The sequence below is a fragment of the Belonocnema kinseyi genome, chromosome 3, assembly GCF_010883055.1.
Source record: "Belonocnema kinseyi isolate 2016_QV_RU_SX_M_011 chromosome 3, B_treatae_v1, whole genome shotgun sequence".
In the NCBI taxonomy this organism is placed as follows: Eukaryota; Metazoa; Arthropoda; class Insecta; order Hymenoptera; family Cynipidae; genus Belonocnema; species Belonocnema kinseyi.
The window spans coordinates 116,874,645-116,891,603 of NC_046659.1; the positions used below are offsets into that span (position 1 = coordinate 116,874,645).

At 26.7% G+C, this 16,959-nt stretch overlaps 1 protein-coding gene across 1 annotated transcript in view; it reads left to right on the forward strand.

The window, feature by feature from the left end:
- The first annotated feature begins 616 nt into the window (after positions 1-616).
- Positions 617-16,959, forward strand: part of LOC117170303 (phospholipase B1, membrane-associated-like) — a 34,830-nt gene continuing 18,487 nt past the window's right edge. Inside the window, exons 1-3 of the mRNA XM_033356981.1 lie at positions 617-834; positions 4,480-4,581; positions 15,271-15,482. Of these exons, the coding sequence (XP_033212872.1) occupies positions 702-834; positions 4,480-4,581; positions 15,271-15,482 (447 nt within the window). The 5' untranslated portion in view covers positions 617-701. The remainder of the gene's footprint in view (positions 835-4,479; positions 4,582-15,270; positions 15,483-16,959) is intronic.

Here is a 16,959-nt window from a genome sequence, read left to right on the forward strand (position 1 = left end):
TTTGGTAGAAAATTAAACTTCTTCAATCAAAATTAAACTATTTATTTGACAAATTAACCATAATTTCGGTTGAAAAAATGTTGTTTTAAGCTGAAAATTAATTTTTTTTAACTGAAAATTGAACAATTATTAAATTTCCTTGTTGAAATTTCATATATATTGCTGAAAATTCAACTACTTTGGTAAAATATTAAAATTTTTTCATAAAAATTTAACTATTTATTTTAAAAATTACCTATCAATTGTGTTTGAATTTTTTGTTGTTAAAAATTAATCTTTTTTAAAACATCATCATTTTGTTTAAGTAATTACTTATTTTGTTAAAACTAACTATTGTTGTAACTAACTATTTTGTTGAAAATTAAAAAAAAATTTCATTATTGACTAAAAATCTTTCTTGGTAAAAAATTTGTTTTTTTATTTGAAAATAGTGTCATCAGTGTAATTTTTTTTTTTGAAAAATTAACAAAATAGTGCGAAAAGTGTCGTGAATCTGAGGATTGCATCCGTATTCGTGAAGATCTCCTGACCTTGGTAGGCATGTACATTTTATTTTCCGCGTTAGTGCGTGAATTTCTGCACAATGTCCGATCGCATCCAGAGTACCAGAGTGAGTCCAGGTGTACAGGTGGTTTCCCAGGATCCGAGAGCATTTCGTGCATTTCTGGTCCAATTTATAATTTAAAAAATTTTTAAATGCAATGAAGTTCGTCTTTTGTTACATTCTAGTACAAATTTTGTGTGTGTCAAGCCGAATTGAAAAAACTGATCTTGATTCTCCAGAAAATATTAGTTTGTGGAGGAATTTCAGAAGTTTACTTTCTCAATTTAATTGTAAGTATAAGTGACAGTGAATTTTAATTTTAAAATATTTTTTGAATTTCATTGCTGATTAAATTGCCAATTGAAAATCTAATATTCCAATATTCTTGTGATTAGTTTAATATAATAATTTTAAGATTATTGTTTATTATGTATTACAAATTTCGATTTTGAAATTATATTTCATCTTTTTTTTGTTAAGAAAAATAAGTGGATTTTGATTATAACTATATGATGTTCAATGGATTATAGTGGAAGATTTATTTTTCATTGGGTTAAATGCCATTCAATACAGGTTTTGTACGCGAATAACAGGTTTCGAATTTTCATTGCACTCGATTTAAATAAGAAAGGAGATAGTAATAATTTCTTTCATTTGTGCTCACTTTCTACTGAACTTGATTCAATTTCAATACCTTATACCCATTTCTGCCAGATAAATCTAAAACCACTGCAAATACTTTTAATTTTCATTTGAGAAAGTTTTTCTTTAAAAAAATTTACCTAAATAAAGAACTTTGCTCTTCTTCAATCAAATATAATTTTCTTGAGACAAGAAACATTTTTTGGACAAAAAAGAATATGCCTTTTTTTGTATTTTGCATAAAATATTAGATTTTTCACTCACACAACATTTTCAACCAAAAGACAAGAATTAAAAAAAATTAAAAAACAATCGAAATCGATGAATTAAAAAAAAAGAATTGGCTTTTCAAGAAAATAAATAAACTTTTAACAAAGTAGTGGATTTTTCAACAAAAAAATTGTCTTTTAAACAAATAGTTGTATTATTAACAAAATAGTTGATTTTTTAATCTAAAAAGTCGAATTTTTAACGAAATAGTTTAATTTTTACCTAATAATAAATATTAATTTTTTAATTTGCAATTTAAACAATTTTTTATTTATAAGGAAAAGCTTCAAAAAGAGAAAACTGTTTTTTTAAACAAACAGTTGCATTAATAACAAAATAGTTGATCATTTTAAAAAATAGTTACATTTTCAACACAAAAAACGAGTTAAAAAACAGTTGGATTTTCGACAAAATAATTCATTTTCTACCAAGTTGTTCTACCAAACAAGAGGAATGTTTGACAAAATAGTTGAATTTTTAACCACATAATTAAGCTTAATTTTTAAATTTTAAATTTAAACAAATTTTAATTTTCAAACAAAAAAGGAAAATTTTAATTTAAAAAATCGCTTTTTAAACAAACAGTTGCATTATTAAACAAATATTTTAACTTTTGAAGAAAAGAAAAGAATTTTGATAAAAATTGTTGAAATGTTATACAAATAGTTACATTTTCAAGCTTAGAAGAGGTATTTTTGATAAGACAGTCGAATTCTCAATAAAAAAGTTTATTTTTAACCAAGAATGGAAAATTTTCAACAACCAACAAATTTCCTTTTAAACAAACAGTCCCATTAATAAAAAAATAATTGAACCTTTAAACAAATAGTTACATTTTGAAGCCAAAAATTTGAATAAAAATAAACAGTTGAGTTTTCAACAAAAAAGTTTAATTTCAACCAAGAAATGACTTTTCTACAAAATAAAAGATATTTTCAATACAAAGAGACAAATTTTCTTTAAAATATTTGATTTTTCAAAAAAAGTTACATTTCAGAGCCAAAAAGAGGAATTGAATTATCAACATACAAAGATTTATTTTTAACCAAAAAATAAAAATGTTCAAAAACAGAAAAATTGCACTCAAAAGAATAATTTGTACTAATAACACAATAGCTGATCTTTCAAACCAATTGTTTCGTTTTCATTTTAAAAAGACGCATTTTTTAGAAAAAAGCTGAATTTTCAACAAAAAAGTTAATTTTCAAATCAAGAATGATAAATTTGTTGTAACAAAAATACGACATTTCAAAACCAATTGCATTTTTAACGATATTTTAATTTTTGACAAAATACTTAAATTTGCAATCAAATAGCTGAACATTCTAAATCCAAAAGGACGAATTTTTACCAAAATAGTTCAATTTTCAAACAAATAAATAAATATTTAATAAAAAAAACGATAAAATTTTAATAAAATATTAAAATTTTTAACCAAACAGGTTAATTTTCAACATAAAAAGATTCATTTTTTACAAAAAGAGTTGTATCAACAACCAAGTAGTTTGAATTCCAGGTGAAAATATATTTTTTTAACAAACTGATTAATCTTTTAAAGAAATAGTTACATTTTAAAACCAAAAATGCGAAATTTATAGAAAGTTTTATAGAGAACAGTTTCATTTTTAACAAAAAAAGGAAGTTGTCAACCAAGGAAGATGACTTTTCTAATAATGTTTAATTCATCCATTTTTTGTTGTTGGAATTTTATCATTTCCAATTTAAAAGTTAATTTTCAATTACGGAAAATTATATTTTCACCATATAGTTGAATTTCCAACTTAAAAAAGATATTTGCAGCTGAGATAGGAATATTCGATATTTAATTTAATAAGAAAAGCGAAGTTAAAAAACACATTTTTAGGAAAACTGGATTATTGAAATTTTTTAGATAAACACAATCTATTTTAAATTAAATAATAAAGTTTTTTAAAGAAAGTCAACGAAAAAGATAATTATCTACTTAATAGTTACTTTTTCAAATAAATAGTTTTATTCTGAATCAAATATTGGAATTTTCTATCAAAATAGTTGAGGTTTTAAGGAAATATATTAATGTTCACCAAAAAAGTACATTTTCAACCAAATAGTTTAATTTCCTATAAATTGTGAAATTTTCAAGCTAAAAAGGCGAATTTTTGAACCGATAATAGAATTTTTCAAAAATAGTTCACTTTTTAACTAAGAAAGATCAACTTAAAAAAAACTGAATATTTATATTTTAAGTTTAAAAAATGCATTCCCAAAGAAAATCAACAAAACAGTTTCATTTTTAACTAAAAAGACAAATTTTTAACTAGAATGATTAATTAGGTCACAAAAAGATCATTTTAAACAAAAGAGTTAATTTTTAAAAGCAATAGTTGAATTTTCAACCGAAAAGATTCATTTTCAACCACAGCGATTCATGTTCTACTAAAAAAGACGAATTTTCAACGAAACAGTTGAATTTTCAATAATATGGTTAAACTTTTAACAAAACAGTTACTTTTTTTTACCAAATAGCTCCATTTTTCTTTATACAAAGATCAACTTTCAACTAAAAAACGAATTTTGCACAAAGTACATTAATTTTCTTGTTTCACACATTAAGTTTTCTTCTTGAATATTTTTAATATACAAATATTAATTTTCTACCAAAAGAAGAATTATTCACAAGAAACGTTAACTTTCTTGTTTGATACATTCATTTTAAAAGGTTTGCAGTTAAAATGGAATGTTTAAATTTTCAGTTGTTAAGAAAAACAAAATATCAGCAAAAATTAAGTAATTCAATTTTTGGATAAAAAATTATAAATAAAAAATTATATTTAAAAAAATTGAATTGTTTTTCGAAAACAGGGAAAAAAGAAGAAACATGAGAAAAGGGGAAAAGTGAGGAATAGGGGAAAGAGTGCGAAGACTGAAAATTAAATAAGATTATCAGATTAATAATTTAACTTTTACTCTATATAGTATAAATGATTCAGAAAATATAAAGGTATGAGACTTTCTATTTCTTTAATAAAAAATATATTTTATAGCTCGGCCAGGAAGGAAGGAACAAATTCTTCAAGATGCACGAAATGCTCAACGAGTACAAAATCGGATTCCGGATAGTGTGCCATTTCCTTGTGATATAAGGGGTAAAAAATGCGATGCGTTTACTTTCATTTAATTTATTCTAATTGAAAAATTATTAGAGCAGACTTAATACTGCGTCTGAATACTTTTTTTCTCTTAATTACCTTTTACTTTCATTCTAAAATTATTTAATTTTTCCCATAAATTTTCATAGAAAATTTATTTGTTCGTACAAAATATTCATATTCTAGATAATTATTATTTATCTCAGGGATCACACAGTGGTTTATGAAGGAAATTTTTTGTTTCAAAAATTCCAGCAATTTTTTAAATTGCGATATTAAATTAATTTTAATATAAAATTATCGCATCTTACAGAATCTACACATTAAAATAATAGAAATAAAAAGCAAAGAAAATATTTTTGATAATTTATGAGAATCAAACAGTTATTTTTTTGTTAATTATCAATTTAAGACAAAAAACAAAACCATGGCCTACAATTTTTGAAAATTGTAAGTTTAATTTCGAAGTCAAATGACGTTCGTTTATGAAGGAAATTTTTTGTTTTAAAAATACCAGCAATTTTTTAAATTGCGATATGAAATTAATTTTAATATAAAATTGTCGCATCTCACAGAATCTACACATTAAAATAATATAAATAAAAAGCAAAGAAAATATTTTTGATAATTTATGAGAATCAAACAGTTATTTTTTTTGTTAATTATCAATTTAGGACAAAAAACAAGACCATGGCCTACAATTTTTGAAAATTGTAAGTTTAATTTCGAAGTCAAATGACGTTTGTTTATAATAACTGATTTCCGGTGACAAACGCTAACATAATATAACAAAAAATTGTTTCAGATTGTAAATTCTTTGACTCTAAATCATATTCTGAATAAAAATGATAATGAAAAAAGTGTTATGATTATTTTTAATTGATAATACCAATTTTCGTTGAAAACCACTATAATAACACAACAAAAAAATTGTTTAAAACTGTCAATCTTCTACGAAATTTATTTTCTTTTTGTTTAATGTAAACGGTTTCCAGTGAAAATCGTTTACATAACCTTAATTTGTTCCGAAATTATCAATCTAAATCTTTCCTTAAAATCTAATAATCTGAGATTGTTTCAAAGTTCTGAATCTTTTAAATGTTAAAATTGTTCGAAACTTATGAATCTTCTTTAAAATCTAATGATTTTTAAAATAAATTGTCAATTTCTGACAAAAAACATGAATACAGTCCGAAATTATTAAAGCTTGTTAATTTTAATAGTTGAAATTTTTTGTTTAATTTATAAAAAATACCAATAATTCCTGACGAGAAACAATAAAAAAAATATAAAATAACATAAAAGAAACTTGCTCATAATTTTGAATTTTCTTCAAAATCTAATAATTTTTGTTTAAAAATACCAGTTTTTGATATAAAACTCTAACATAACCTAAATATGTTAAAAATTAATAAAATTTCAATTTTAATGTGTTTTTTTTTTTTAAATACAACCATTTTCGGTAAAAAAATATAGTAAAAAACATAAAATTTTAAAAAAGATTTCTTTAAAATATAATAATTTTTGATTACAAATATTCATTTCGGGTGTAAAACGTTAACATTACCTACAATTGTTGAAAATTGGAAATCTTAATGATAATTTTTGTTTAATAACGCTAATTTCCGATGAAGAACTGATAGAACCTACACTAAATTTCCTGAGGAAAGCAATCACATAACTCATGTGTAATATTGTCAATGCCTTACTAGAAAATTTACAAATTTTATTTTTAACGCTGAAGGATATTTTAAAAGAGCAAAAGTTACAATAAAAACAGATCTTTTGATTATTGTAACCTGTGTTAAAAGAGAAAAGTGAGCCTGAACGATAAAAAAAAGTCGGATCATATATTTTTATTTAAATCTAGTTATTTGCATATTTATGTTTCTTTCTTCCACTTTAAGAAAGCAAGGAATTTTCTTAACAATTCCATCTGGCACGTTTTTATTACATATTACTATAAAAGAACCTGACGAATATAATTCTTTTTTATATATCTTTTTATATTTTTTTCACCTCACCTATCCTGATTTACACTTTCAAGATTTTCCCTTTTCTTCCCTGCTTAAACTTCCCCTTACTTCCTCTACTTCCCATTCCTACTTCCTAGTCATTTTCTCAACTTCCCCTCTATCTACTTCCCATACTTCCTCTCCCATCATTTACACTCACTCCTGCACCTCTCCTCTAATTTGTTCTCCCATCCACTACTACCCAATCCCTGCTCCCTTATCGCTGCTTCCTCTCCCCTCATTTCTCCTCCTTTCACGTCTCATACTACTCCTTATTTTATTTCCCCTCATTTATTCCACTTCCACTCCCGTAATTTTCAATGATTATTTTCCCTATTTCCCCGTTCTTCATTTTTGCTCACTTTCCTTTACTCTATCTCCCATTATTTCTCCTCATTTAACCTCCCTTTACTTCCTCCCCCTCCCAACTTTCCTCCTTTTCCTTCCCCTTATTCTCATACCTCCCTCTTCCTAATCTCTTAATTTCCCCACTTCCCCTACCTTCACTTTCGCTCACTTCCCCTCCCCTCACTTCACTCTGCCTGATTTCTCTTCACCTACTTTAATGTGATTTCCCTTTATATCACTAAGACTTATTCCCCATAATTCATTTCACCTACCTTCTCTTTCACCCACTTCCCCTGCTCTTAACATCCCCTCCCCTCACTTCGCCATGCCTTTTTTCTCTTCCCTTCCCCTAACGTAATTTTCCTTTGCATCACCAATATTTATTCTCCATAATTCTTCTCCCCTACTTCCTCTTTCCCAATGATATTATAAACGTAAATGCGGTACGGGGCGTCAGAGTTGGGAATTATATATATATACATATACAGATAGAGGACATTACATTTTCTGCCCTATCGAGGTACTGCCCTCACCGTACTACGAAGTCGAATTCTTGTTTTCTCATTCTTCATAAAATATGACGGTAAAGCAGAAGAAAGATTTTTTGAGGTTAGAAAAGTTTGACATGTATGTATATCACTGCATTTTTTCAGATCTGAAGTCTGATCTAGGTTTTCGGTACAGTCTTTTTTTTAATTATAAAAAAAGTTTCTTGAAAAACCATATTTTTAATTTAAAAAAAAAACCATTATAGAAAGAAATTTCGAGATAAAAAAGTGCTGAAAACATTTTTCTTTCACAAATGTTTTTTTAAAATTGAAATAATCAAATATTTATACCGAAGAAACAACTTTTTTAATGTTTGAAGTGCTTAAACATTATTGCTTTAATTAAAAATTAAAATAATTAGAACAAAATATATTTCTGGATAAGATATTTTGTTTGAAAATGTATATAGTATTTTTTAAATCACAAAAGTTCTTCTGAAAAATTGAAATATTGAATAAAAAGACGTGTTTTTATATATTAATTTGTCGTTAAAATTTTTGTATAATTTTCATTTTCAATTGAAACAATTATTTTTAACACTTTAAATATTAAACAAAAATATATTTGATAAAAATATTTTATTATCGTATTTTTAATAAATAATTAATACTTATTAAGAAACAATTTTATTTGGGGAATTTTATTATTTGGGAATTGTCAAATTCATTAATAGTACGAGTATAAACTGTTCAGTTTCATAAACTGAATTACAGAAAGTTTGCTCTAATTATAATCTCGGCGCTCGATCTTTTTGATTTTTTCCTACAGAATTAATAAAAAAAAAAAGTGTATGGAAACTTTTGATATCACAAAGCTAAAGATAATCTCAATTAAAAATTCGCTGTACATCCAATTTTTATTCTTGGGTCTTGGCGATTTTTTTCTGATCCATTTCAGTCACTGGTAAACGGGGTAATTTTCTCTTAAAAAATAAGTGATTAAAATTTGAAAACATTGGGTAGGCTTTTTTGACATCTAGGTATGTAAAAAAGATAAACTTCCGAAAAGTTAAAAACTAATTTAAGAACTATTTATACTCTCTTAAAATGACAATACAATTTATACAACACTAATGGTAAAATTTGCAAATTTTTAGGCCTTCAGTTTAAGAACTTGAATTTTAACGTTAAAATTGTTTCATTTTCAGAATACAGCCTTATTGTTTGAATTTTCAGAATTTTCGTTATAAGTTATAGGTTAGATCAAAAATAATATTATGGGATTCGAAATTGTTACAACGCGAAAAAATCTAAATTTAAAATTTAAAAATGCGAAAATATACCATTTTCCATATTCTGTTTTAAATATCAATTAATTAAAGCATTTTCTTTATTTTTCACGATTGTAATTTATAACTTCTAAAATTGAATAATTGTAGCTCAAACCTGAAAAAGTATTGACTAATTTCAAATTTATAGAGGTTCTATCATATATATTGAACTATTAAAATCTTTGACCTTTTTTAAGGTTTTTAAAACTCTTTTAAAAACTTTTTTAAACAATTTTGATTGTGATTTCTTAACAAAAGAATAAGTGTGTTTTAGTCTCCACATCAGCAATTTAAAAAATATTTAAAGCCGTAATAGTTGAGAAATTTTAAATTTTTAGTCTTCAGTATATTGAATAATTTCAAATTTAAAGCTATTTAATTATGTCATCAGAATTTTTAAATGGAAAGTGTTCGATAATTTCAGATTGAAACATTTCAAATTATTTAGTTACAAATTAAAAACGTACAACTTCAAGTTTTATTAATTTTTTGATCATTTGTCACTCCCAAAAATTATTATTATTTTTTTATTGTAAGAAAATAATGCCTGATTTTGGTAAAAATTAAAAAATATATATTAAAGGTTCACTCAAGGTCATTTTTGTTCAAAAAGCTTGTTCCCGAATAAATTGACTCTTCTTGTTTCCGATTTCGTTATATCACTCAGGGATTGTGTTTTTCATAGAAAACATTGAAATGTGGTTTTTTCACGTTTATAGAATTATAATTGAAGGTCACTCGGGGTAATTTTCTGTGAAAAATATTGACTTACAAAGAATATGTGTCAAACAATAGAATGGATTTCTTCGCCCGAGATACAAACGTAAATTGTACTATAGTAAAAACAACTGCAAATTTTGACGAAAGCCAAATTTGGTGAAGAAAACAAATCTTCGTCGACCTATAAATACTAATTTTATTCCCCGAAAGATTTTTCAAAAATATCTTCGAAACACTTTTATTGCAACAATTTAATTGAAGAAAATTTAAAAAAATAAATAAAAATAGTACAATTTTTACATACAATTCTTAAAATGAAAAAACTGTGTTTCAAAGCACAATCCAATCCGACTATTTTTTCGAAAGTTATCCGATATACAGACAACCACAACATCAATTACAACGACGACGTAGACGCCAGAAAGACAGACAGATACCGACGTAAAAACTTGTTTTTCTGACTCAAGGAGCCTCAAAACGTCGACATTTCATTAAATTCGCGAAAGTCATTTTTCGCATAAAACTCTTTTCATTATGGATGAGAATGTGATAAAACAATCATGGGGTCTTGCAAAAGCAGCGTTTTTCGCCTCTTGACTTTGTTCCATATCAAGATTTTTTGCTTTAAATGTCCATTTTCGTTTGGTTTTTTGGATTTTGAAAATCCTTCAACTTTGGTAAGTTTGATTTTATCAAAAAAAATTTATCAAAGTCAAAGACCAATTCAATCCGACCAGTCTTTCGAAAGTTATCCGGTATACAGACAACAGCGACGACGCCGGACAGACAAACAGACCCCGACGTAAAAACTTGTTTTTCTGACTCAAGGGGCCTCAAAACGTCGACATTTGATCAAATCCGAAAGTTCGAGTATTACAAATTTAACAGTGATTGATTTTACAAGATGATTCTAGATCCGTTCAAAATGATATAATTTACATATTTTACCGTTAAAATTTGAACTAATTTAATTGCAAAGACTTAGTAGTGACACAAGTGTAAAGTTCGAATTAATGGCTTCTTAAATGAACCCCTTTATTCAATTTCAAAATCTTTTTGAAGTATTATTTCAGTATGAATTATTCCATTTTTAATGTATTTAGTTTGGAAATTAAAAAAAAAACATTTTCAATAGTAAACAATTTGAAAATGAATTGTCACAATTTCAGAGCGACAAATTTAAACTTTGAATGTTAAAATTATAATTGTTTTTCTTATTTGCATTTCGAAGGTAAAAGTATTTCATTTTGATTCTTAAAGAACAATTAAAAAATCATTAATTTATAAAAAATCAAATAAGCTGTAGGTTTCTGAATGTTTCAAAGAAAAGAACAAAATTTGGAGCTTCTCAAGAATTTTGAAATATTAGGGAAAAAAATTTTAATTTCTGGGTAGATTTAACATGATTTTTTATTTCGGAAAAGTATATAACTCAAAGAGAATGTTTAAAAATATTTCAAAAAATTTCAAAAGATTGACCATATTAGAAAAATTCTGGAAGCTCTTAAAACAATTTTGTGTGCATTTTGCGTGCAATATCCGGGCTAGACGACTCTCTAATTTAAACAATTAAAAAATAGTTAGTTAAAAAATAAATTTTTTAATAGAATAATAAAATGTTTATACCAAAGAAAAAACTTTTTTAATTTTTAAAGTTTCTGAAAATTATTGTTAGAATTTCAAATAACGATAATTGAACAAATGTATTTTTGAATAAAAAACGTTGTTTGAAAATGTGCATTGTATTTTTGTACATTACAGAAAACGCTCGCTAAAATAAAATTATTATTTAAAAAAATAAAAATAAAAGTCGCGTTAAATTAGTCTGAATTGAATCCTGCAAAGTTTGTTACAATTGAAGCTCACGTGTTTTTAAATTTATGTTTGTATCACATTTTTATACAATTATTGTTATTTTGAATTAAAACAATAATTTAACAAAATTTAACATTAAACAAAATTGCTACAATAAAAATATTTCATTATTATATTTGTAATAAATAAATAATTTGACCACAAAACTGTTTTCTCAATTTCTGCAATTCGGGAATTTTCTAATTTGTATATTTTATCATTCGACAGCATTCGGCCTGGAGTTTTATTATGCGGGAATTTTCAAATTCGATAACATTGTAAACTGTCCAGAATTTCATTATTCTAGAATTTTTAAATTCGGGATTTTCAGGTTTCAGTATTTTATAATCTCGGGAAGTTTACAGTGTCGAAAATATTTCAAAAATTTTAAAAGATTTATAAGATTATAAAAAAATCTGAAAGATTTTGAGGCATTTTTTTGCAGAATTTTACATAAATTTTACAACAAAATGGTAGTCATTGTAAAAATATATAAAGTTCTGAAAAACTTAAAAAATAATTTGAATGATATATATTTCGAGTAAGTTGTAGTAATTCTAATAATTTAAAGTTTATTTTAAAATATACTTTATGGAACATGATATTTTTTATGAATATGCCAGTGAAATTCTGTTCGTCTACTTTTGTTTTCCAATGCGAAACGTAATCTGGCTTGGAACTGCCGTCTTAACATCTAAAAACTCATCGACTTTTATTTGTGGTATTTATTAAGATAACCATGTTTTGCAAAGTTATAAATCTGAAAATGTTTTAATTGACAATTTACTTTCATTCGAAATGGTTCTTGTCCGAGCTAAGTAACCATTAGTGTGCCTCGAGGGGCCTAATGAGAGTTGCTTACAGCGCTCCAAGTGGCTGTTGGGAAATTATATCGATGGGACTTCGTGGATGCTATCTACGGGTGGCGGTGTGTAGAAGGAAGTGACTTTTTTCGCCAGACGCGCCGTCTATATTTATGGCGGACAACTAAGCCCGCACCACATCTACGTTTATAATATCTTTGTCTTTCCTCATTTCCTTCTTTAAATCCCCCACTTCATCTCAACTTATTTCCCCTACTCCCCCTCCCGTTATTTTCCCTTACTGCCTCTCTTCTTATTTCCTTTCCTTTCTACTCCCATAATTTCCCTTCACTACCCTACATTTCACTTCCCCTTCTCACATTGCCTTTCTTAATTTTCCTTCAATTCCCCTTACATTATTTCCTCTCATTTCTTCACTATTTATTTTCCCTAATTTCCCTCTCTTCAGCAATCCTCTCTTCATCTACTTCTTTTCTTATTATTTTCCCTACTCAGCCTTCTATAATTTCATGTCATTTCCTCTCCCTTTATTTCCCCTCACTTTCCATACTTTCCCTCCATTCATTTGTAGTCACTTTTCTCCTAACCTACTATTCCCTTATTTCCCTTCCCTTCTTATACTTCCCATCCTCTTATTTTTTCGACACTTTCCCTACATACCCTTTCATCCCATCTTTTTATTTCCCCTGACTTCCTCTACTGCCCCACCCCTCATTTTCCTTCGTTTACCCTACTACATCTCCCATAATTTTTCTTCACTTCTCCTACTCTAACTTTCTCTCACTTTACCACCAATAATTTCCCCTACTTCCCCTAGCCGCCCCTGGTTCACCCTCACTTTCCCCATAAAATCCATTACCACTAATTTTCATTCACTTCCTTTAATTGCCCTCCATTAATTTCCCCATACGTGTTCTATTTCTTCTCTAATCATTTCCCCTTACTTTCCCTTCCTGGAAAAAAGTACGATGGAAAAGATGGACGTAATTCTAAAATATGAGGATTATAGGGGGGTGGTGGCAGGAGAGTAAGAGACTGACTGTGATCCCTGTAGTCGTAATGTAAAATATTTCTCTTCTGGATATTAGGAAAATTATATATTTCAGTCGCCACTAACACGCCTGTATGTACTAATAGGTCACCAAGATTGCTCTTTTTCAAAAGGTCAAAAAAAAGTCCCTGATTACGAATATCTTGGGTAGGTTTTCGAAATTTCGGTCAAATTTTTTTACCATTTTTTTTAAACAATTTAATTATTTATTCAAAACAAACATTTATAAAGTCATTTTTAGCATGACCAATTTGCAATGTACAACGTTATAAACAAATGGGGAAAACGAAATCTTCCGAACGAATAAAAACTTTTTTTTAATTGTTGTTAAATAGTTGCCATTTTTAAGAAAAAATCGTTTAGATTCAGTTTTTTAATAAACAATCACCGACATCAACCAGTGTCATAATATTTTTTAAATATGTTGCGAAACCTTCATTTAGCATTAATAATATAATTTCGTGTTCATAATCTCTTTTGCTCAATTGTTTATAACAATTGATATGAATAATGACCGTCAATAACCAGAATTAACTTAATTTTTTTCTATTAATCCTTGTCACATGATTAAACTTTTCACTCTCGTTATATTCTCTCGTTCGGCGAGCCCTTATTTAATCACGGCCTTATAAATAATGTATTTTTTTTATAAATATGCAGTCCACTCAAAGCCAAAATTTGTAAGTTATTAGCGATTGCCTTTTTTCATATCCTTAATTTTTTCGTAAACAATATAATTATCTCAGGTACAATTTTTGATACCCGCAACTTATTGTTTATAACTATTCTTATTAAATAAAACGTTCAATCATGAAATAAATATTTGCTTAATTTTTTTGATTAATCTATGGCACAAAATAAAACTTTTCTCTCACGTAATATTTTCTCTTACGATAAGCCAGTATTTATTCACGGATTCATAAACAATGTATTTTTTATAAATATACGCTCCCTTAAAAGCCACAATTTTTAAGTTATTGAAGATTACCTTTTTTTATATCCTTAATTCTACCGAAAACAATATAATTATCTTGGATATCATTGTCGATACCAGCGCCCTATTGTTTATAACTATTGTCATTAACAAAAATGCTCCATTAAGAATATTAATGCAATCTAATCGTATCAGGAAATATCACGAGAGTAAAAAATTTTATTTTGTGCCACAGATAATTACAAAATTTAATAAAAAATATATTTTCTTAATTGAGCGTTTTTGTTAATAACAATAGTTATAGACAATAATGCGCAGGTATCAAAAAAAATACTCAAGATAATTATATTATTTACGGTAAAATTAAGGATATAAAAAAAGGTAATCGCTAATAACTTAAAAATTGTGGCTTTTAATGGAGTGCATATTTATAAAAAAATACATTGTTTATATGGTCATAAATAAATAATGGCTCATCGTACGAGAAAATATCATGAGTGTGACAAGTTTAATCATGTGTCAAGGATTACATAAAAAAATTCAAGTTAATTTTGGTTATTGAGGGTAATTATTTATATCAATTGTTATAAAAAAATTCATGAAAAGAAATTATGAACAAAAAATCAGGCTAATAATTCGAGATATGGTTTCGCAACAATTTGGAGGTGATTGTTTATTAACAAATTAAGAGTCTGAAAGATTTCCCCTTAAAAATAACAACTTTTTAACAGTAATTTAAGGAAAGAATTTTTTATTCGATCGGAAAATTTATTTTTCCTCTCAAGAAATCTAGCCTCGATATAGACAGTGAACAAATTTCAAAATTTTCTGAGCAATGGATTCTGAGAAAATACTGTTCAAATATGGAAATTTTGATAACAAATCATTTGTTTATAACGCTGTAGATAGCAAAAAGTTAGTCGTACGAAAAAAGTGCAGGATGTAAAAAAGTTTTGTTGTTGCTCAGCCATGCTGAAAATGATTTTATAAATTTTTGTTGTGAGTAAATCAGGATATTGTTTTAAAAAAGTTGTTTTAACAAAAATTGAACCAGACTTAAAAAACCTACCCAAGATTAAAATTTTTAAATTAAAATTTTGAAAAATAACACTTTTTTGAAGGTGGAAGATCTAAAATTGTACCAAATAGTGTCCACAAATTGAGACCAGGGGACATTGACGTAGTGGCGTCTTTAGGCGATTCCTTAACTGCCGGATTTGGAGCTTTCGCGACACAACTTATGGGATTATTTATCGAAAGTAGAGGTGTCAGCGCTACTGGAGGTGGTCAAGGAAATTGGCGTGAATTTCTAACGGTTCCCAATATTCTGAAGGTTTATTACCACTTAATTTTATACAAATAATTTTTTAATTAATTTATTTACTTTTTCTAGATTAAAAATAATATGTTTCTGCTGGTTTTTTACGTGCTTTTTGTCACGCGACTTTTTTATTATGTCAATTCAATCGTTTATTAGTCTATGTCACTTAGATATATTACACAATTTTCTTACAATGCATTTTTCAACAATTCTCAAAATTTTTGTTCTCTTCTTTTTAAAAAGCCAAGTTCCGGGATGCCAGATATCAGAAGGTCGAGATCTACTCTTGCTTCCGAGAATTTTCTTTAATTCTTTTTTTTCATAAAAATGGACTATTAATTTATTGACATCAAGCTAATTATTAATTTTTCTTTTAATTACTTTTTTATATAAAACATTGGGTTTTCTAATCTTTACCACTACCATTTTAAAAAAAAGATTGAATAGAAAATTCTTATTTTTCTTTATTCAATTAAAATTTTTTGTTTTATTATTATTATTTTTATAAGACCCAAAAATAAAATTTAATAATAAGTGATATTTTTAAACAAAGAATTAAATATGGAATTGAGAGTTTTCAAGGATATCGCGGCACTGGCTTGGAGTGAAAGTTGTAAAGGTTGGAAAAACCTATTTTCAAACAAGTTTAATGAAGGATTCGCACTAAGATTCTAAACTATCATTTAAGAATTCTTCAGTTCTTAAATCAAGTTTGAAATCGTTTAATTTTTATCATTTCAATGTTTTTAGAATAATTAGACTTTAAGGATTCATAATATTTAAAATGATTGTACTTTGAAGACTGAAAATGACAGTGATTTTTTTTGCACAGAAATCTCATTGTTTTAGTTTAGAAAAATCGATTCAATCACTTTGAATGTTACTTGATACTAATTAATAATGTATTCATCATCTATAAAATTTATATAATCAGTTTTAAGCAGTTTTAAGCCACTGAAAGTAAAGTTTTTATTGCTTCAAAAACTTGAATTCAAAAATATTTGATTGAACTTTTCTTAATTTGTGAAGGTTTCCAATTTTGAAATTTACAATGTTGAAGTTTCAAATTAAAATATAGAAAATCTGAGTAACATTTGAGTATTAAGACCCTTAAAAACACTCGAGTTTTCACCATATCCAAAATACGTCTACGAGGATGCATTATTTAATGTAATTTTCAATCCACATAATTTGAAGGAAATTTTACACGCGGGATCAATGCAATTTTTTCAAAAAATATGCTTGTTTTTTTTGTACTTGAAAATTAGGCGTCTTTTTGAGCCTATAAAATGCAACGCGACAGCTTATTTGATGGTGAAAAAAATTTCCTTATACCGGCAAGAAAGAGGATATTATTTATATTTTCAAAAAATTAATGTAAAGGGTGGACACGCTGGGGCTTACATACATGGCCAGTTGAATGCTACCCGAATTACACAAGAGCAGGGGAGAAGCCATTATACAGGGGTATTTTCATATTTCGCGCCTT